General features: G+C 37.3%; 1 protein-coding gene across 5 annotated transcripts in view; it reads left to right on the forward strand.

Moving 5' to 3' along the window:
• The window catches only part of GTF2E1 (general transcription factor IIE subunit 1), a 39,040-nt gene that overhangs the window by 6,857 nt on the left and 10,925 nt on the right, over positions 1-21,258 (forward strand). For all 5 annotated transcript variants that reach the window (XM_054481055.2, XM_063662587.1, XM_063662588.1 and 2 more), the window contains exon 3: positions 19,090-19,291. In XM_054481055.2, the coding sequence (XP_054337030.1) occupies positions 19,090-19,291 (202 nt within the window). The remainder of the gene's footprint in view (positions 1-19,089; positions 19,292-21,258) is intronic.

The raw sequence follows: 21,258 nt of genomic DNA on the forward strand, positions 1-21,258 counted from the left end.
GGAAATAACCCCAATATAAATTAAGATTATTGACAAAAAGAGCCAGAAGCAATCTATGACCTTTTTTTTTCTTATTTACTGTGAGGCAATGATTTTGGATGAAAACTAATTTAAAGAATTAACAATTGTATTAAACATTTAATTTGTCTGAACCTAGCTTTTTACCTTGAAAGGGCTCCACAAGGAATGATCTTGATTATAAGACAGTCTTAACCATCCTCGGTATGAGAATTGCTGGAGTGTTCTATAGAGGAAGGTTGTAGAATATATCTGAAGCTCTTCAAAACAGACTAGAGAAGTCTCATGATTCTTGCCATTCACTCTAACAGATTTCTTACAGGAGCTCTGGGTTCTTGGTTTTGTAATTCTCTACAGATGTTGGTTTTAACAGTGGAGGCTTCATCACTCTTGACCACAGTAGAAGGTGTTATCCAGTCCCTTAGAGTAATCTAAAATAACATGCTTCTGCTACATTTATTTGTCATTTGAGTCATATTTAATTTAATGAAACTTTCTAAAAGGAGATGATTCCACTACTTATATATCAGTATTTAGGAGATTGATCATGATACTCTTGAATTTCACCTAGATTCTGAATGAAACTGGTTGACTCAATAGATGGCCTGTGGAAGAGATGGCCTAACATTCCATCCAGTACAGTCAAGGTGACTTGAATCAAGGAGTTAGGGTAGAGGGCATGAAAGTATTTTATGAAATAAAGCTAAAACTGAAACAGTTGTGTTGTGGCCAGTCTGAACAAAGACTATTTTTAATGTGAGGGCTATGGTCAGCATGAAGATGAAAAGAAGGAGTGCCTGAGAGCAAGAATAAGTCACTTAATCTTAATGTCACTCAGGGGAGGGTGCCCTGGTCAGCTAACACTAATGCTTGACTTAATTGGCAGTTATGTCCTACTTAATTGGCAGTAAAGCCTGAGGTATCATGATTAAAAATTTATAATCATTAGGGACCCTCATTCTGAGAACATACTTGCCTTTTTATTGTAATGTGGCTTTTCATTTAGATGCTCCTTTAAGGAGAAAATGTGTTGATTAGGTGATATTAGGCCCTAGTTGCTTGCCAGTTCTGATGTTTTGAATTTTGTTTTTGTTTTTTTTTTAAACTATTAATACCCAACAACCTCCTTTGGTCTGTACATTCCTTTTAGAAATCTTTGTGTTTTTCTCTATTATTCTTTCTTGTTTTGCTCGGTATTCATCTCTCTGTCCTCTCCTCTACTCCCACCCCATAATGAAGAAGATGGGCAATAAAAATTTGGTGTGTGTAGTAAGGGAGGAGGGAACTTTTTCCGCTGTGATAATTGTGCCTTGTCTAAATTGGTAGATTGCAGTTTTCTTTCTAAGCCCAGTCCTGTACAAATACCCAATTTCCTGGTTGCTAGAGGAGATTGATAATATTTCTGATCAAGTGATGGAAGTATTTAATGGACTTCTACCTGCATTTCTTTTCAATAGTTCTTAGATTGACTTGTGGTTTACAGAAGCAATTAGGGGATGTTCAGAAATTGGATTTGAAGCCTGCTAGACTTTACTGTTTTCCGTGACAAAAAGTGGTTAACTCAAGTGTATGGGCAGCTCTCTGCCACATGACAAAGGGTAGTAACTCCTAGATGAGCTCCTGAGGACCACCTGCAAATTCCGGACCCAGGAAACAGCCCAGCAAGGATTGTTTACCATTGTTAATTCACACATAAGCCACCGATCTTCCTACTTCGGTTTACTACTATTCCCTACTCCATCTCTACTTTTCCTAAAGATTGTAAATTTTCTCTGTACTTTCCATTTAGATTTGCTTTTGATGTTTCTGGGTTGAACTCTCTTCAAATGTATAGATACATTATTTGTTAAAATGGAATAACCTAGCCTTTGCACACTAGTCAATCAGAAGCGTAATCATTAAGGTGAAACCAGGTTTTAAGTTTCTAAAATATGGGAGGATTATGTAATCAAAACAAAAACATGACATGAAATCTCTCAGTGAATCAGCAAAATAACATCTTGTGTTTCATAAATGCATGTTTTAGATTTAGCAAGCTTTCTGACCGTTTAAATAGACTTAAGTATTTCTATTTTAGCAGTCTCAACCATGGGTGATTTAGTTAATCACCCTAAGTTAACACTTCTAAGTTAAGTTCAACAGCATGCTTCTCCTGAAGGGGAGAGGGGGATATTACCTCTTTTTAGATGTTAAGGTTAGATGATTTGGAAATAGCTTTATATTTTCCATTTTTAGTTTAAAAATTATGCAACCATAATGCCAGAGACAAATTTGAAGAGAAAAAAATCACCCACAAAGCCACCAGCCTTTTATGTATTACCTACAATTACAATCATAGCTTAGAATAGTTTATGATCTCTTGGTTTCTTAATGTGCCAAACTCTCCTGTTTCTGTCTAGTGTTCAAAATATGTTTTAATAGGTGTAATTTTTTTCCCATTTTCCTTTCCCCTCCTTTTGGGCACTTTGGTGGTATCTATTTTTTGCTGGTATAGATAAGATGCTTTGAATACCTTTGTATATATAGCACATTATTCCTGTTCACATTTTTCCTTATGAATTCTTGGCAGTGGGAATATTGGGCAAAAAAATACAGTTTTAGAGCTTCTCTAAAAACATATATGGCATTGTAGTTTTACTGTGAGTGGGTGGAGTAGAATTGTTAGATGCTTGAATTGGAAATAATTTGGGAGCCCCTTTTACTGCATTCACCTAGGGACCTAGGAGTCACATTTTAAATTTTGAGATGAGATAATTTAAATTTTTTTAAAAAGGAATCATATAAATGTATATTTAATAAAATCTTAGAAATAGAAATTCAGAGATTATCTAGTTCAACTCATCAAATAATGTGTATGTGGATGCACATGGACATGCCTATGTTGTACCCTTGGATTTGGAGGATCTTATAATGTAATAACGAATAAATCTAGGGGTATTTACATTGCTAGACTGTTTTAGATTTACTATTAAGGGAGAATATGACACTTCTCATGGAGATTCACCTTGTTTTGTTTGGCTCCATGGAAAGACTTAGCAACAGATTTTAGGATTAGCATAAAGAAGTCTTTGATAAGTAAGTAAGTCTCTAATAAATAACTCTTAAAAACAGCCAACAATTGACTAGATCTCTTCTAGTGATGAGTTCTGAGTTTGGAATAGTCAAGTAAACTTGGTATCTACTTGAGATATTCATATGTAAGTTTGGAGTTAAATCATATGAGTCCCTTCTTGGCTTGTGACTACAGATAAAGCTTTTTGGTTTGGACAGATCCGTTTCCTGATGGCCCCATTTATTGAGATTCCTTTTCTGTTCCCTTACCCTAACATTTAAAAATTTTTAGGATTCTCTATTTGTGAGACTCAATTAAAGAGTGCCTTCATAGGGCAGGCAGCTTTTTCCTGTCTTCTTCTCTTTCTACTTAGAATAGGAGATATCTTTTAAAATTTTTTTAATTAAAAGAAATTTTTTGTGGCTAAATAGGTGTATATGTTTATGGGGTACATGAGATGTTTTGATACAGGCATGCAATGTGTAATAATCACGTCATGGAGAATGGGGCATCCATCCCCTCATGCATTTATCCTTTGTGTTACAAACAATCCAATTATACTATTTTAGTTATTTTTAAATGTATAATTATTGACTATAGTTACCCTGTTGTGCTTTCAAATAGTAGGTCTTATTCATTCTTTCTAACTATTTTTTTACCAGTTAGCCATCCCCCATCCCTACTACCCTTTCTAGCCTCTACTAACCATCCTTTCATTCTCTATGTCCCCGAATTCAATTGTTTTGAGTTTTAGATCCCACAAATTAGTGAGAATGTACAATGTTTATCCTTCTGTGCCTGGCTTATTTCGCTTAACATAATGATTTCCAGTTCTGTCCATGTTGCAAATGACTGAATCTCATTCTTTTTTATGGCTGAATAGTACTCCATTGTGTATGTGCACCACAGTTTCTTTATCTAGTCATCTGTTGATGAACACTTAGGTTGCTTCCAAATCTTAGCTATTGTGAACAGTGCTGCCACAAACATGGGAATGCAGCTACCTCTTTGATATACTGATTTCCTTTCTTTTGGGTATATACTCAGCAGTGAGATTGCTGGATCATATGGTAGCTTTATTTTTAGTTTTTTGAGGAACCTCCAAACTGTTCTCCATAGTGATTGTACTAATTTACATTCCCACCAACAGTGTACGACAGTTCCCTTTCCTCCACGTTCTTGCCAGCATTTGTTATTGCCAGGACAGGAGGTATCTTACAAGCAGTGTTTTCAATTCCTGAAGTGCTAAAAACACAAACACAAGAAGAAATCTTTCCGAGATTGTTTCGCTCAGTTGCTGAGTCCTCAGTCTTTGGAATCTTATCCAGCATGGGTTAATTAGACAATTATGCCACAGAGCTCAAAGGTATGGATTGGGGAGTGGGGGGAGTAAGAGGGCGGGAATTTATTAGAAAAAGTTAAAATATATATAAAAACGAGTTATGGAAAGATAGGAGCAAGTATCGTCCCTCTTCTACCCTTCCCCCACAAAACCTTTAGGTCTGATTTTTTAAAATTCTGCTGCTTTTGATTTTGAGGATTTGAGAACTTTTTTTTTTTTTTAATTGTACTTTAAGTTTTAGGTTACATGTGCACAATGTGCAGGTTAGTTACATATGTATACATGTGCCATGCTGGTGTGCTGCACCCATTAACTTTTACTGGTACCAAAACAGAGATATAGATCAATGGAACAGAACAGAGCCCTCAGAAATAACGCCGCATATCTACAACTATCTGATCTTTGACAAACCTGAGAAAAACAAGCAATGGGGAAAGGATTCCCTATTTAATAAATGGTGCTGGGAAAACTGGCTAGCCATATGTAGAAAGCTGAAACTGGATCCCTTCCTTACACCTTATACAAAAATTAATTCAAGATGGATTAAAGACTTAAATAAGAACTTTTTTAAAAAAACATTTTGGCTGGGTGCAGTGGCTCATGCCTGTAATCCCAGCACCTTGGGAGGCCAAGGTGGGCGGATCGTTTGAGGTCAGGAGTTCAAGACCAGCCTGGCCAACATAGCAAAACCCCATCTCTACTAAAAATACAAAAATTAGCTGGGTGTGGTGGAGTGCGCCTGTAATCCCAGGTACTTGGGAGGCTGAGGCAGGAGAATCCTTTGAACCCAGGAGCCAGAGGTTGCAGTGAACCGAGATTGCACCACTGCACTCCAGTCTGGGTGACAGAGTGAAACTTCATCTCAAAAAAAAAAACAATCTTTTATCTTTTTTGTATTTTGATGCCAGTGACATAAAAGCTAATTTATTTGCTTATTTGTGAAGAGTTGCTTTTTAGTTTGATGCTTTGGGTTTTGAAACAATATTCTATTCGTTATTGTCTTTCAGATAGTTGAGATGAGTTTGATTCTGCATGCTGAGATGAATTTGATTTGGGCCTAATTTAGAGAATTTATTGCAAGCTTTAATATTCATCCGTGTACCATCCTTCAGTTTGTTGTTTTCTGCCCTTCTTCCCCCACATTGTACCTTTTTTCCCCTTTATCATAAGTTCCAGAATTGAGGAATGATGCATGATTAGACCAAATCCAGATAAATTCCTGTTTAAGGAAGGAGAACCCAATTTCATTGATTAAATTGAATTTTGGAGGGTGAGGTTGTATTGTGTAAATCATTGATACATTTGATTCTGAATTTCAAAAACATTAAATCTGCTTTTTTTTTCTTTTGCATGCAGATGAATGAGTATTTTGCAGTGTTAATTGTTCTGTGGTGAATTTTTAAAAGATGATTTTTCAAATTTCTTTTTATTATAGGTAAAATAATTTAATGTAGAACTATGTTCCTGCCATGTGTGCTGCTGTTTGCTAATAGCACCTCCTTTTTCTGTACATTTTCCCTTGCCCAATTAAACTGAAGAAATTTGCTTTACGAAAATAAAGTTTAGGAATGAGACTAAAAGGTGACTTTTTGAGACTTAAAATTACATTTTAATAGATATTCCCCCGAACATTATGAGTTATAAAAATTGCAACAAAGGACTTGATAATGCTTTCAGAAAGGCCCAGGAATGACTGTATAGCTTCTGCATATTGATTAAGAGGGAGTTGAATGTTTTTGGAGAATTCAATATGGCATTCGTTTTCTTTCTTTTAAAAATACATAAGTAATATATGGCTGGGAGCGGTAGCTCAACGCGTGTAATCCCAGCACTTTGGGAGGCCGAGGTGGGCAGATCACTTGAGGTTAGGAGTTCAAGACCAGCCTGGCCAATAGGGTGAAACCCCATCTCTACTAAATATACAAAAAGCCAGTTGTGGTGGCGCACACCTGTAGTCCCAGCTACTCGGGAAGCTGAGGCACGAGGATTACGTGAACCTCGGAGGCAGAGGTTGCAGTGAGCCAAGATCACGCCACTGCCAACCTGGGCAACAGAGCGACACTCTGTCTCAAAAAAAATAAAATAAGTAATATATGAATGAAAACTTGGTAAAGACACAAATAGTAGAGAGGTATGTAAACTAAAATGGCAAACTAGTTTTTCCTCTCTGTGGCTTTTCCGCTCACCTCACTCCCACCAATTTTCTCTGTCGTAACAGAGAAACTATGAAGTTTTTGCTTATCCTTCCAGGCCTGTTACCTTGTATCCCTAACACCATCCTCCAGAAGCCCTTTAGAAATCTAACAATGTAAAGTGATTCTTTTTTTATTTATTTTATTTTATTTTTTTTATTATACTTTAAGTTCTGGGGTACATGTGCACAACGTGCAGGTTTGTTACATAGGTATACATGTGCCATGTTGGTTTGCTGCACCCAACAACCCGTCATTTACATTAGGTATTTCTCCTACTGCTAATCCCTCCCCCAGCCTCCCACCCCCTGACAGGCACTGGTGTGTGATGTTCCCTGCCTTGTGTCCGTGTGTTCTCGTTGTTAATCTCCCACCTATGAGTGAGAACATGCGGTGTTTGATTTTCTGACCTTGTGATAGTTTGCTGAGAATGACGGTTTCCAGCTTCATCCATGTCCCTGCAAAGGACATGAACTTATCCTTTTTTATGGCTGCATAGTATTCCATGGTGTATATGTGCCACATTTTCTTAATCCAGTCTATCATTGATGGTCATTTGGGTTGGTTCCAAGTCTTTGCTATTGTGAATATTGCCGCAGTAAACATGCGTGTGCATGTGTCTTTATAATAGCATGATTTATAATCCTTTGGGTATATATCCAGTAATGGGATGGCCGGGTCAAATGGTATTTCTAGTTCTAGATCCTTGAAGAATCACCAGTCTTCACAATGGTTGAACTACTTTACACTCCCACCAATAGTGTAAAAGCATTGCTATTTCTCCACATCCTCTCCAGCGTCTGTTGTTTCCTGACTTTTTAATGATTGCCATTCTAACTGGTATGAGATGGTATCTCATTGTGGTTTTGATTTGCATTTCTCTGATGACCAGTGATGATGAGCATTTTTTCATATGTCATCTATGCTGCATATGCATATGTTGGCTGCATAAATATCTTCTTTTGAGAAGTGTCTGTTCATATCCTTTGCCCACTTTTTGATGGGGTCATTTGTTTTTTTCTTGTAAATTTGTTTGAGTTCTTTGTAGATTCTGGTTATTAGCCTTTTGTCAGATGGGTAGATTGCAAAGATTTTCTCCCATTCTGTAGGTTGCCTGTTCACTCTGATGATAGTTTCTTTTGCTGTGCAGAAGCTCTTCAGTATAATTAGATTCCATTTGTCTATTTTGGCTTTTGTGGCCATTACTTCTGGTGTTTTAGTCATGAAGTCTTTGCCCATGCCTATGTCCTGAATGGTATTGCCTAGGTTTTCTTATAGGGTTTTTGTGGTGTTAGGTCTTACATTTAAGTCTTTAATCCATCTTGAGTTAATTTTTGTATAAGGTGTAAGGAAAGGATCCAATTTCAGCTTTCTACATAGGGCTAGCCAGTTTTACCAGCACCATTTATAAAATAGGGAATCCTTTCCTCATTTCTTGTTTTTGTCAGGTTTGTCAAAGATCAGATGGTTATAGATGTGTGGTGTTATTTCTGAGGCCTCTGTTCTGTTCCGTTGGTCTGTATATCTGTTTTGGTACCAGTACCATGCTGTTTTGGTTACTGTAGCCTTGTAGTATAGTTTGAAGTCAGGTAGCGTGATGCCTCTAGCTTTGTTCTTTTTTGCTTAGGATTATCTTGGCTATACAGGCTCTTTTTTGGTTCTATATGAACTTTAAAGTAGTTTTTTCCAATTCTGTGAAAGTCAGTGGTAGCTTGATGGGAATAGCACTGAATCTATAAATTACCTTGGGCAGTATGGCCATTTTCACGATATTGATTCTTCCTATCCTTGAGCGTGGAATGTTCTTCCATTTGTGTCCTCTTTTATTTCGTTGAACAGTGGTTTGTAGTTCTTGAAGAGGTCCTTCACATTCCTTATTAGTTGGATTCCTAGGTATTTTATTCTCTTTGTAGCAATTGTGAGTGGGAGTTCACTCATGATTTGACTCTCTGTTTATTATTGGTGTGTAGGAATGCTTGTGATTTCTGCACATTGATTTTGTGTCCTGAGACTTTGCTGAAATTGCTTATCAGCTTAAGGAGATTTTGGGCTGAAACGATGGGGTTTTCTAAATATACAATCATGTCATCTACATACAGAGACATTTTGACTTCCTATTTTCCTAATTGAATAACCTTTATTTCTTTCTCCTGCCTGATTGCCCTAGCCAGAACTTCCAACACTATGTTGAATAGAAGTGGTGAGAGAGGGCATCCTTGTCTTGTGCTGGTTTTCAAAGAGAATGCTTCCAGTTTTTGACCATTCAGTATGATATTGGCTGTGGTTTGTCATAGCTCTTATTATTTTGAGATACATTCCATCAATACCTAGTTTATTGAGAGTTTTTAGCATGAAACGCTGTTGAATTTTGTCAAAGGCCTTTGCTGCATCTATTGAGATAATCATGTGCTTTTTGTCATTGGTTCTGTTTATGTGATGGATTACGTTTATTCATATGCATATGTTGAACCAGCCTTGCATCCCAGCGATGAAGCTGACTTGATCTTGGTGGATAAGCTTTTTGATGTGCTGCTGGATTCGGTTTGCCAGTATTGTAGTGAGGATTTTCACATTGATGTTCATCAGGAATATTGGCCTAAAATTCCCTTTTTTTGTTGTGTCTCTACCAGGCTTTGGTATCAGGATGATGCTAGCCTCATAAAATGAGTTAGGGAGGATTCCCTCTTTTTCTATTGATTGGAATAGTTTCAGAAGGAATGGTACCAGCTCCTCCTTGTACCTCTGGTAGAATTCAGTTGTGAATCTGTCTGGTCCTGGGCTTTTTTTTGGTTGGTAGGCTATTAATTATTGCCTCAGTTTCACAGCCTGCTATTGGTCTATTCAGAGATTCAACTTCTTCCTGGTTTAGTCTTGGGAGGGTGTATGTGTCCAGGAATTTATCCATTTCTTCTAGATTTTTTAGTTTATTTGCATAGAGGTGTTTATAGTATTCTCTGATGGTAGTTTGTATTTCTGTGGGATCGGTGGTGATATCCCCTTTATCGTTTTTTATTGCGTCTATTTGATTCTTCTCTCTTTTCTTCATTAGTCTGGCTAGCAGTCTATCTATTTTGTTGATCTTTTCAAAGAACCAGCTCCTGGATTCAGTGATTTTTTTTTGAAGGGTTTTTTGTGTCTTTATCTCCTTCAGTTCTGCTCTGATCTTAGTTATTTCTTGCCTTCTGCTAGCTTTGAATTTGTTTGCTCTTGCTTCTCTAGTTCTTTTAATTGTAATGTTAGGACGTCAATTTTAGATCTTTCCTGCTTTCTCTTGTGGGCATTTAGTGCTATAAATTTCCCTCTACACACTGCTTTAAATGTGTCCCAGAGATTCTGGTATGTTGTGTCTTTGTTCTCATTGGTTTCAAAGAATATCTTTATTTCTGCCTTCATTTCCTTATGTACCCAGTAGTCATTCAGGAGCAGGTTGTTCAGTTTCCATGTGGTTTTGCAGTTTTGAGTGAGTTTCTTAATCCTGAGTTCTAATTTGATTGCACTGTGGTCTGAGAGACAGTTAGTTTGTTGTGATTTCTGTTCTTTTTTTTTTTTTTTTTGAGATGGAGTCTCGCTCTTTTGCCCAGGCTGGAGTGCGGTGGCGTGATCTCAGCTCACTGCAAACTCTGCCTCCCGGGTTCACGCCATTCTCCTGCCTCAGCCTCCCGAGAAGCTGGGACTACAGGTGCTCACTACCACGCCCGGCTAATTTTTTGTATTTTTAGTAGAGACGGGGTTTCACCGTGTTATCCAGGATGGTCTCGAGCTCCTGACCTCGTGATCCGCCTGCCTCGGCCTCCCAAAGTGTTGGGATTACCGGCATGAGCCACCGTGCCCGGCCAATCTCTGTTCTTTTGCATTTGTTGCAGAGTGTTTTACTACCAATTATGTGGTCAATTTTAGAATAATTGTGATGTGGTGCTGAGAAGAATGTATATTCTGTTGATTTGGGGTGTAGAGATCTGTAGATGTCTATTAGGTCCGCTTGGTCTAGAGCTGAGTTCAAGTCCTGGATATCCTTGTTAACCTTCTGTCTCGTTGATCTGTCTGATATTGACAGTGGGGTGTTAAAGTCTCCAATTATTATTGTGTGGGAGTCTAAGTCTCTTTGTAGGTCTCTGAGGACTTGCTTTATGAATCTGGGTGCTCCTGTACTGGGTGCATATATGTTTAGGATAGTTAGCTCTTCTTGTTAAATTGATCTCTTTACCATTATGTAGTGGCCTTCTTTGTCTCTTTTGATGCGAAGTGATTCTTAAATACTTTGTTAAAACAGCTTATGGTTAGTAATGCTTGGTCAGCTTCTCATAATATTGTATGGTTTTATTTAGAACACTTATTATGTTGGGTCCTTTTGCATAATCAGTGTGTTCAGTGTTCATGTCATTTCCAGAAGTCTTTTGGCTTTTCTTTTCAGCAGTGGCTGCAAGACAGTAAAGTGACAGGATGTTAAGATTCCAGAGCCCTGGCTTTTAGTCTTAGTCATGTTAGTAACTGTTACCTTGAGCAAATCCTGTAACCATTCTTGGCCTTCTTTTAGCATGTGTAAAATGATACATTCATCCTATTCTATACTGTATATGGCTTCTCTCAACTCTAATTTTATACTTACTCTTTGATTTGGAACATATTTGACATTCTAAAAGTATGGAGAAGCTTGGGGGTTTTATCACTGGTTTTAGAGGATTATGTTGGTCACTTTGGGTTAATTTAGAAGCCTTGGTTAGGAATTGGAACCCCCCAGTTATAGTATTCATATAGAAAATATGCTGTGTTTAATTATGTCATCTTCAGAAACACACAGGCATAATGGAGAATAATATTAATAATTTTAAGCAGTCTTATTTTTCCAAGCTCCCCAGTTCACTACCTTCCACATATATACATTCTATTGGCTATTATCTTTCAGATAGTTGAGATGAGTTTGATTCTGCATGCTGAGATGAATTTGATTTGGGCCTAATTTAGATAATTTATTGCAAGCTTTAATATTCATCCGTGTATTATCCTTCAGTTTGTTGTTTTTTGCCCTTCTTCCCCAATATGGTACCTTTTTTCCCCTTTATAATGAGTTCCAGGATGGAGGAATGATGCATGATTAGACCAAATCCAGATAAGTTCCCATTTAAGGAAGGACAAACTAAATTGAATTTTGGGGGGTGGTTTTATGTATTTCATAAAATATTCAGTGGGAGGGGAAAACAGTGTCTAAATATGCTTCCTAAGCTATGTGGCGGTTGGATGTTTACAGTGCAGTAAAATTAATCATATATGTTACTGTTATGTCTTGAAATTTTATAGTTTTGTCCTTATCTCACTAAAATCCTAGGAGTTCTGTTTCTAGCTACTTAGTTTTAACATGGAACTGTGAAGTGTCTTTTGTTTTTTTCTTTTTCCTGGAAGCTTTTTGAGTGAAGGGGAGTAAAAAACTTGGATTCAAAGTTTTTTCATAAGATTGTCCAGAAAAGTTATGCATGCCATTATCTCTTGCTTAGATTTTGCAAAGCTCTCTTAGGTACTTTCCTTGCTTTCACTCTTGCTTCCCGTGTAGACTATTTGTCATAGCAACTAGTGATCCTTCTAGCATATCAGGGCATGCCACTCTTCTGTTAAAAATCCTCCAGAGGCTTCTTCTTTCCCTCAGAAAAGTCAAAGTCCTTAACAGAATTTATAAAGTCTTCTATTTGCTTCCTCCCTAATTTCCCCTTTTGGAGACTATTTCTATCATTCTTCCCACGTTCACAGCAGTCACCTTATTTGGGCTTTGTGTGCACCAGGCATGCCTTTACTTTATTTGCCTTTTTGCATGCTATTTTCCCTTGTCCAAACATTTGCATGACTTGCTCTCATCTTTAAGTCTCTGCTCATACATTGCTATATGAGAGAGGCCTACCCTGAGTTTCCTATATAATAGAGCAACACCCCTTTCCCTTCACCTTCTTCCTTCCCTGCTTTTTTTCCCCTGTAATACTTATATACTACGGATGTGATTTTTTTGTGTCTTGTCTACCCCCAACTAGAATGTGAGGGCCATGAAAGTAGCTCAGATGATTGGCTGGACTTGGGAAGGCTGAATGTCAGAAGCCCTGGGGATATCAAACCCACTGTTCTGGGGTGAGAGCTCTGCAGCAGCAGACATTTGATCCTCCCTGTTTCCTTGGCCAGCCTTGAGGACATGGGCTGCAATATGAGTCCCACTTGAGCACTGAAGCACCCTGTGCCATATCAAAGCATTTGAGCTTATTTTGATTTTTTAAAAATTTGTGGGAAAGATGGCTGAATAATATTTCAGTTGCAACTGATACCTTTGACAAATATTTGTCAGTGAATTGTGGGCATTAGCTGATGGCTTATTCATTGTATATACTGGACTGAAGAGAGAAAAATATAATGCTAAGTAATGACTAATTGAGGATTTGACTAATAATGTCTTCTGCCCTAGTATCACGTATCTATGTCCTTTTTGTCATTTCCAGAGCACATTTCCAGAGCACGCACTTGTCAAACTCAAGAGAATAAACAAGTTTTTGGTGGGGTTTTCTTTTTTTTGCTTTGGTTTTATTTGTATTTATTTATTCCCTTGACTGAATATCCATATAATTACAGTGAGTAACATGTTTGTTAAAATGAAATATGTTGGAAGCAGTTAAGTTGAAGGCTTTGGCTGGTATCATATATACCACTTACATTTTCTTCTGTGTTTAGCAAAGGAAAAATGTCAAGTTTCAAATTTCGCTGAGCATTACTGTTTTTTTTTTTAAATTGTTGTTACCAATCCCTTCCCCCCACCCTCCCCACCCCCAATTCATTTTTGCTTTTACTTTTTTTATTTTGGAGAAAGTTAAAATTAAAATGGTGTAGAACTCTTTCCCTTTCCCCTCCCTCTTCCGCCTCTGTCCCCCTCATCCCCACAATTAGGTCTCCATTTCTTTTCTCATTGTGGAGTGATAACTTACCTTCTGTAGAAGAATCCTGAGTCATAAAATTGGGACATTCCTATACTACTGAATATATGACCCTAAAATATAGCTTTGAAATATCTATTTATAAAAGATATTTTTTTCTTCCCACTTTCAATGCCTGTTTGTTATCTGCAGTTGGATTTATTTTTATTTGTTTGGCAAACCTGATAGGTTAAGACTTATCCAAGTAAATGCCAGTATGTGATAGGCACTTATGTTTGTTAAATTATTTGTTATAAATCTTTTCTCCTTCTATTCAATATTTTTTAAAAATAGAGCTAATGTATATACATGGGAAAAGTTTGCTAAATTGTAGCTGGCAGGGCTGATAGGAAGTTGGAAGAGGAATGTATAATTCAGGATAGTATAGTGAATTTAGTCTTTTGAGACAAAGATTTGTATTTGAATTCAAGTTTAGTGATTTTTGTTTTCAAGCTATGACTTGGTAAACTTAACGCCTCTTAAGCGTTCATTTCCTTGTATGTCAGATTTGGATAGAATTATTGCATAGATTTGCTTCTGATGAATATATAGGAATATTTGTAAAGTAGCTTTCTTAGTTCTTTTTGTGGTTTCTGAGTATAGCTAATCAAACAAATGTGTTGTTATAGAACTCCTTTTTTCCTCCTAACCCCATCATTTGTCAAGCTTTGCCTAAAGAATCTTTGTAGCCTTCATTTTCTCTTTGTTGCCACATTCTTAGATCTAGCTTGCATGTTCTTCCTTGCATGCCTTAGATTCACTATTTCTGGGTTTTGCCTTCTTGATCTCATATGTGAAAAGGGAAAAATTGTGCAGAGCTCTGAGTTTCAATTCCAGTTTCTTCTCTCATTCTTGAGTAGTATAGTCTATGTACACTACTTAGTGTAAAATGGTCTAGTTACAAGAAAAGTTGGGATGTTTATCATATTGCTTAATAGCAGCTCTCTACCAGGTGTAGGCATCAGAATTCCTTGTGTAACTTTGAAAGTTCTAATTCCTGGGCCCCACTCTGGACCTCTGGGATCAGCATTTGTGGCATGGAGCCTGAGTATAAATTCCACCGGGGATTTTTATACAGACACTCAGTTAAGAACTGCCCTATTGGGAGGCCATCTCAAGCCACTCAGGCAGATCAATATATGTAAATATTAGTTTTCATGACCTCAGTGTCTTTCCTAACACCCTTCTGTGGCTTTCCTATTACTAAAGAATAAAGTCAAAATGAAGCTTATCATTCAAGACCAATTTATGGTCACCCCAGTTTATCTTGTTAATTCTGTTTTTTATCATTCTTTTTGATAACTGTTTTCCTATCAGACTGAAATTGCAGTCTAGCATCATTTTTCAACCACCCTGCCTTATGATGATCTAAAATGTCCTGTTCCCTTACCCCTTCATCATCTTCTTCATCTTTTATCTTCTAAACTCTATCTCAAAAAGGTTTACCTTCTCGATAAGCTTTTCCTAGTGTCCTCAGCTAGAAGTCACATTCCTTCTTTGAACTCCAAAACATTTATGTACTTTATTTTTGTACTGATCCCTGATTGTTTTATCTCCAGACATCTTTCTTCCCTACTAAAGCTTCTTGCTGACTGGTTCTGTCTGTGTATGCCACCATCACTCTCTCAGTAGCATGGGTGCTTGCTTGGTACATAGTATGTGCTGGGTTTCCGTGTCCTCCTGCCCCTTGCCACTTGCCCCTTCTGATTTCAGGAAAACTGATTTGCATTTTTACAATGCGTAGTGAAATGTATAAAAAATGCTGCTGGTATGTTAAACTGGTCTGAAGTCATTTTCCATAAAATGTCAAATTTCTTGCTTTTCTTGCATTTTTTAGGGTCCCAGAAGAAAAATAAGAAATTCTACATTTGGCTTTGACAGGCTTCTCATTTACAACTAATGTTTTTGTGATAAACATAGGGCTCAGAGATGTCAGGCTAGCTTTTCCTTTTGTAATATTTGCTAGATGTGGTAATTATTGGGAGACTATTCTCCATGGGTCTCTCACATGTTATGCATGTCTTGGCAAGCAGAGATACAGACTGACTGCTTTTTTCCTGGACTATCATTTTCAAGGATGTTTATATAACGAGCAGCCTTGGAAGACAGAGATGGTATTTCTCTTCAGAGCAAAGAGCAGGTTTGCTTATGGTCCAGTATAAAAAGTGTCTCCTGCCAGAGCATGTTTACATAGAGTTTATAGTAAGTAAGGATAATGCCACCCTCCAGTGCAAAGAATGGGCATGCTTATGCCCATTATAAAATATTTGAGTTCCTTTTAAGCTCAGGCTCTCTTTCCTGTAACACAACCCATTGCATGTATAATTGTTACCTGGCCCTTCTATCGCGCCCCATGGAAATTGGGGCATGGGGAACTGGCTTAAATACTGACACTGGCTACTGCTATTTCCTTGAATAGTGAAGTTCTTTGTCTCTGACCTGGGGTCTTGTGTCTTCTGCCAGTATCCATGAAACTGGCAGAATAACTTGTTAGCTTACAAGTAGGGTAAAATCTCAGACCCTTCACAGTTCTTAGTAATAATGTTAAAGCTGCTCTTTTCATACCTGCAAAATCAGCCCTTCTGTAAGAAACTCTTATTAAGTTTGGATGAGATTAAAATTTAGGTGCCTTATGACTATATACTTTGTTTATTTTTCCCCCTACTCTTTTTCATGAAAATAAATTACTCGAGTTAAAGGACTGTCATTCTGAGATTATTCTTCTGTGAAATAATGGTATTAGTAGTGTTCTCTATCTTTCTCTCTTTTCCCCAAATAAAAGCACTGCTATTTTATGAGGATGAGCTACACTGACAAGCATGTTGATTTGTTTTCTTAAAGCTGAAGTTTGGAGTACATATTGTCTTAAAATGAGAAATGGGGTATTTGGGAGGACATTTTTTAAAAATTCGGGTATAACATGAGTTTTTAATGATAAATTAGATAAATAATAAAACATGTTGGATAATGATAATGCCAAGGGAAAAGAAAATGAAAGAGGATAAGATTGTTTGGGTGGACAAGACAGTATTGAAATTTTAGATAATGTTGGCTACGGAAGGCCTTACTGGTGGCTTCTGAGTAAAGAACTGAAGTAAGTTTGGAGATGAGCCATGTGATTTTCTGGAGGGAAGGCATCTGGGTAGAGGGCACAGCAGTGCAAAGGCTCTGCAGCAGAGTGTGCCTGATGGGAAGCATTGAGGAGGCTGGTTTGTGATGCTTTGAAAACAGATAATGAGAGGGTTGGAGTATTAACCTTTGTCTTAGCTGTGTTTCTGTACTTTACCCCAGAGCATTTGCTTTTATGTTTATATATTAAGCACCTTTCCATTTGAGAAATGGGATTCCTTTCTTTAAAAACATATTTGAAAACTACAGAACTAGACAACTTGTCTTCCAAACTATTCTTAGTTGTCATTGACAGTCTCTGTAGGTGCTTATTTTTCAACAGTCAATTTAAGTCCCAGTCTCACATTGGTGTGTTTTTTAATTCAGCAGGTATTCAAGAGCTATATTCAACCCTACATTATGTGGTTTATTTTTAAGCCCCCACATGATTATATTCCTTGCTTCTGTTGAAGAGAAGAGGCTGAGACAGCTTGCAATAGTTGGAGAATAATATAACATTCTACCTAAAACCTTTCTAGCCAAGGTTGCTTCTTACCCTTTGTTACCAAATATAAAAGCTAGTTTTCAACTCTTGTTGGCCTTTTAATATTAGGACCATACATTTCCTTGAAACACCATCCTATCACTCTGGTTGCACCATTTCTCTTTCTCAAGGATTCCTCATTCCTTGAGTTTATGCCTTAACTGCTTCTTCTCACTCTCCTTAATCTCTTTGGATGCTCCTATCTACTATATGGCTTCAATTACCACGTATAGGTTGTTGATTCTTATATCTAAATTTGTAGTCTAAACCCCTCTCTTGAGCTGAATTGTTAGCATTTGTAATAAGTTGGCTTTTTACATATTCATTTTTATATTTAAAGCAATTTGATATCTTTTACCTAAAAAAAAAAACAAAAAAACTAGTTCTTCCTCTCTTTACTTTGGTATAATAGTATTCTTGTCCAGTTGATTAAGTTATAATCTTTATGTTGGTGACCATTAGTCAAAGACTATCAGGTACACACCTGTAGTAAACAAAGTTAGATTTATTGATGCTTTCTGCAGCAAGGGAAGCCACATACCATGGGGAAACCTTGAAATGTCAGTAAGATGATGTTGGACAGACTTAGAGAATGTGGGCTTTTGTTGGGTAATTTTGGGGAGGATTCAGGGAAGTGATGAAGGTTTCCTTTGGATTGGATGCTGTGAAGAAGTGGGGATAATTCTATGATTGGGTATCTTAATAAATCTTATCTAGGAGGTGACAAGAACAGGGTGATGCTAAAACTAAATGGTAAAGAAGCAGCATTCACTTGTGCAAGATGGGATTTTTTGTGGTTTGCATGGAGTCCTTGCTTTTGTCTGTTCTCAGACGCAATTCCACGGTGGCTTGGGTTTGCCTCACTTCCATCATAGTCTGATGTTGGTGATCTGTGAGATCTCGTTTGACAGAAAAATGCCACAGTCTAGCTGTGAGTGCTGAGCCACCTCCTAGCTGTGAAGGGCTGCATTTCTCTCTCTTTCTCACTTATTTGGGATAGATGTAGATTAGGTGGCATTTAGACAATAGGAAGATGTATTTTAGGGTATTTGAGCAAATAATTTACATGCTATTGGCCATGTGTGAGGGGCAGTAAAGAAAATTATTATACTGGTAATGTATCAGTAGGATCTAGTGTTATGTTGAAGTAGAGATCACTTGGTTGTTTATTCTTTATGTATCAATCATACATGGGGCCTTTTATAGCTAAATGTTTGAGTACTTAACTGTTTGCCAGACACTAAGTACTAACATGTTCCCTTTTAATCTTTCAAGTAAGTTGAGTCAGAAAGGAAGGATGCATATTCCTGTCTTTGGGAATAAGAACCAAACTGGAAATCCAGGTGTGGCTAGTGGTGTAGACTGTTAAGTAATGTTTAAGAGTGTGAGTTTTAGCATAATAGATTGAATTGATTAGATACAAATGGTTAATAAATTTTAAAAAATAACCTGTGACAATGTTCAGGATGACAAGAAACTCTTGGTTTTAGGTATTTATTTGGCTGTCCCCATAATGTAGGCCCAAAAGTGTAATGTGAAAAAAAAAAAAAGAGAAAAGCTTCTGGGAAAGGGTACAAGTTGTGGTGGTAAGCTGTAAAGAATTTGGCTTTAAGTTAAAATAAATACATGTTAGAAATATTGTGATTAAAAACTATGCTGAAGTTAGGGATGAAATTACTTTGAAGTACATCAAAAATGATAGATGGATAGATATGTGATGAATAGCAAAATGCTAATTGTAGAATCTAAATGGTGGTCACATGGCTGTTCATTGAAATTCTTTCAACCTTTGTGTATATTTGAAAGTTTTAATAATAAGATATTGGGTGAGGGTGGAGGTATAAACTGTCTGCTAAAGTCTTCTCTCTGACCTGAGATACTTGTTTTCTCTGTAGGAACTTTCCGCTGTACTTTTTGCCATACAGAGGTAGAAGAGGATGAGTCAGCAATGCCCAAAAAAGATGCACGCACACTTTTGGCAAGGTTTAATGAACAAATTGAGCCCATTTATGCATTACTTCGGGAGACAGAGGATGTGAATTTGGCCTATGAAATACTTGAGCCAGAACCCACAGAAATCCCAGCCCTGAAACAGAGGTGAGTGTAGGCCCTGTGCTCTTACTAAGAATGCTTTTCAACCTGTTCTTGTTTTAACTACCCGTACCTTGGAGAACAAGAGTGGGTAATGTACTAGGAGACTCAAGACTGTAATGTTACATAGGTTCTCAGTTGTGCCACATTTGTCTTATTAACGTGTGCCTGTGATGAAATTCGTTTGTTCTAAATGCAGAACACTGTGGACTTTAGGCAAAAATCTTTAAATACTTAGGTTTGACTTCAAGTACTTATTCTGCTTGGGACTGCAGCAACTCAGCCAATTGTTAGCTAATCCAAATTAGTTGTGCTGCTTGGGGATATTTAAATTTTCCTAGCCAGCTTCTGAAGGCTGAAGTCCTTTAAGGAATTCAGCATGTTCTTTTTTGTTTTTGAAGCATTTTAACCACCTTTATTTCTTAGTTGTAATTGCAACTTCCTTGAAAGTAAAGTATAGCTGGTATTACCTATGGTTTAATACTCCTAACAGTGGCTCCCTATTTTTATCAGTGTTCCCTAATGTTTGAATTTCAGAGGTAGCCTTAGTTTTGCCATGCCAGAAAAAGTGGTTTATATTCTGTCTTGAAAAGCATAAATGAAAATTGGGGTCAGGGAGTGCTCTCCTACTCTACTCTTTTTTCTCTCCCTCTTTCCAGCATCAAGTAAGGGATATCTTTATTTAACCTTCACTTCACCCACTCCCTTCCAAAGAGCTCAATAATCAGGCTGTATTTGTATAGTTTTTAGGAGCATTCTTAGTATTTTATTTAATGTGGTACTGATGTTACAGAATAGCCAGTCCTGAGTAAATTGGGCTTCTTTGAGATGGTTCAAAGCAATCCAATTCTACAGAAAATTTTGTATCTGTAAGAGTTACGAATTTTCTAATCCAGTACCATGTGTCAGTTAGGATGCCTTTGCCTGTGATAACAGAATATCCAACTCTAGTTGGAATTAGAATCCAGTCTAGAAGTAGATTGAACAATAAGCAAATTTGTCTTGCATGACTAGAAGTCTTGAAGTAGTACAGTTCAAAACTGGTTAATTTCACAGCTCAATTATATCTTCAGGGATCTAGATTTGTTCCATCTTTACACTCTGCTGAACTCAGCCTGTTGATTATCCTCTTGGGACCATGAGGGGAGCTAGCCTAAGATGCCCATGTATTTCTAGGTATCACATGCAGATGAAAATGTCCAAATGCAGAAAAAGGGACCGTCCCTTCCTTGTGTCCTATTTTAAAACTGAAGAAAGGTTTCCCAGAGGGCCCCCTAGGATACTCTATTTATCCCCTGGTGTCTCACTGGCTACAATTGTTTTATATGCATATTTCTAAACCAGCAGCTGGCAAAGGAAATGAGATCACATGACTGGTACTTAGACTAGTTAAGGTTTACCTTCTAGGACTGGGGAAGGTCCCAGAGCTCTTCGGAGCAAATTGCCATTGGTATTTTAATAAAACCAATAAGCAAAGAAAGAAAGGAGCCACAGTTGATAGGAAACTAACAACATCTGTATCATAGATAGCCTTAACTTTTGGTACTGGTTATTTATTTCTTTTTGTATAAGAAAAGGAATTTTTCTTTTTGTATCTTTTTCAGTCCTTTTAAGTTATATTGTAGCTCTAACATACAAGCTTATGAGGGAAATTGATTTTACAGAAATACAAAATTTTCTAAGCTTATGGATTATTTTATGTTGAAGTATGTGTCAGTGTACTATCTGATTGCTTTCTACACAATATACTATCTGAATTATTCTGATGTTTCCTCTCCTACCTGTAGTTATTTGTCCTGTTTATCAAGACGCTTCCCCACTACAATAGCATTCAGTCACCACCACTACTGGCTTCCTGTCTCTAATGTTCTCCACCTACCACAATCCAGCTCCCCTTCCAGGATCTTTATTTCAATATCCCCCACTCACTGCAGGCCTGAGATGAGTCTTAGTGGTACAGTGACACCAGAGGC

This window comes from Pongo pygmaeus, chromosome 2, assembly GCF_028885625.2.
Source record: "Pongo pygmaeus isolate AG05252 chromosome 2, NHGRI_mPonPyg2-v2.0_pri, whole genome shotgun sequence".
In the NCBI taxonomy this organism is placed as follows: domain Eukaryota; kingdom Metazoa; phylum Chordata; class Mammalia; order Primates; family Hominidae; genus Pongo; species Pongo pygmaeus.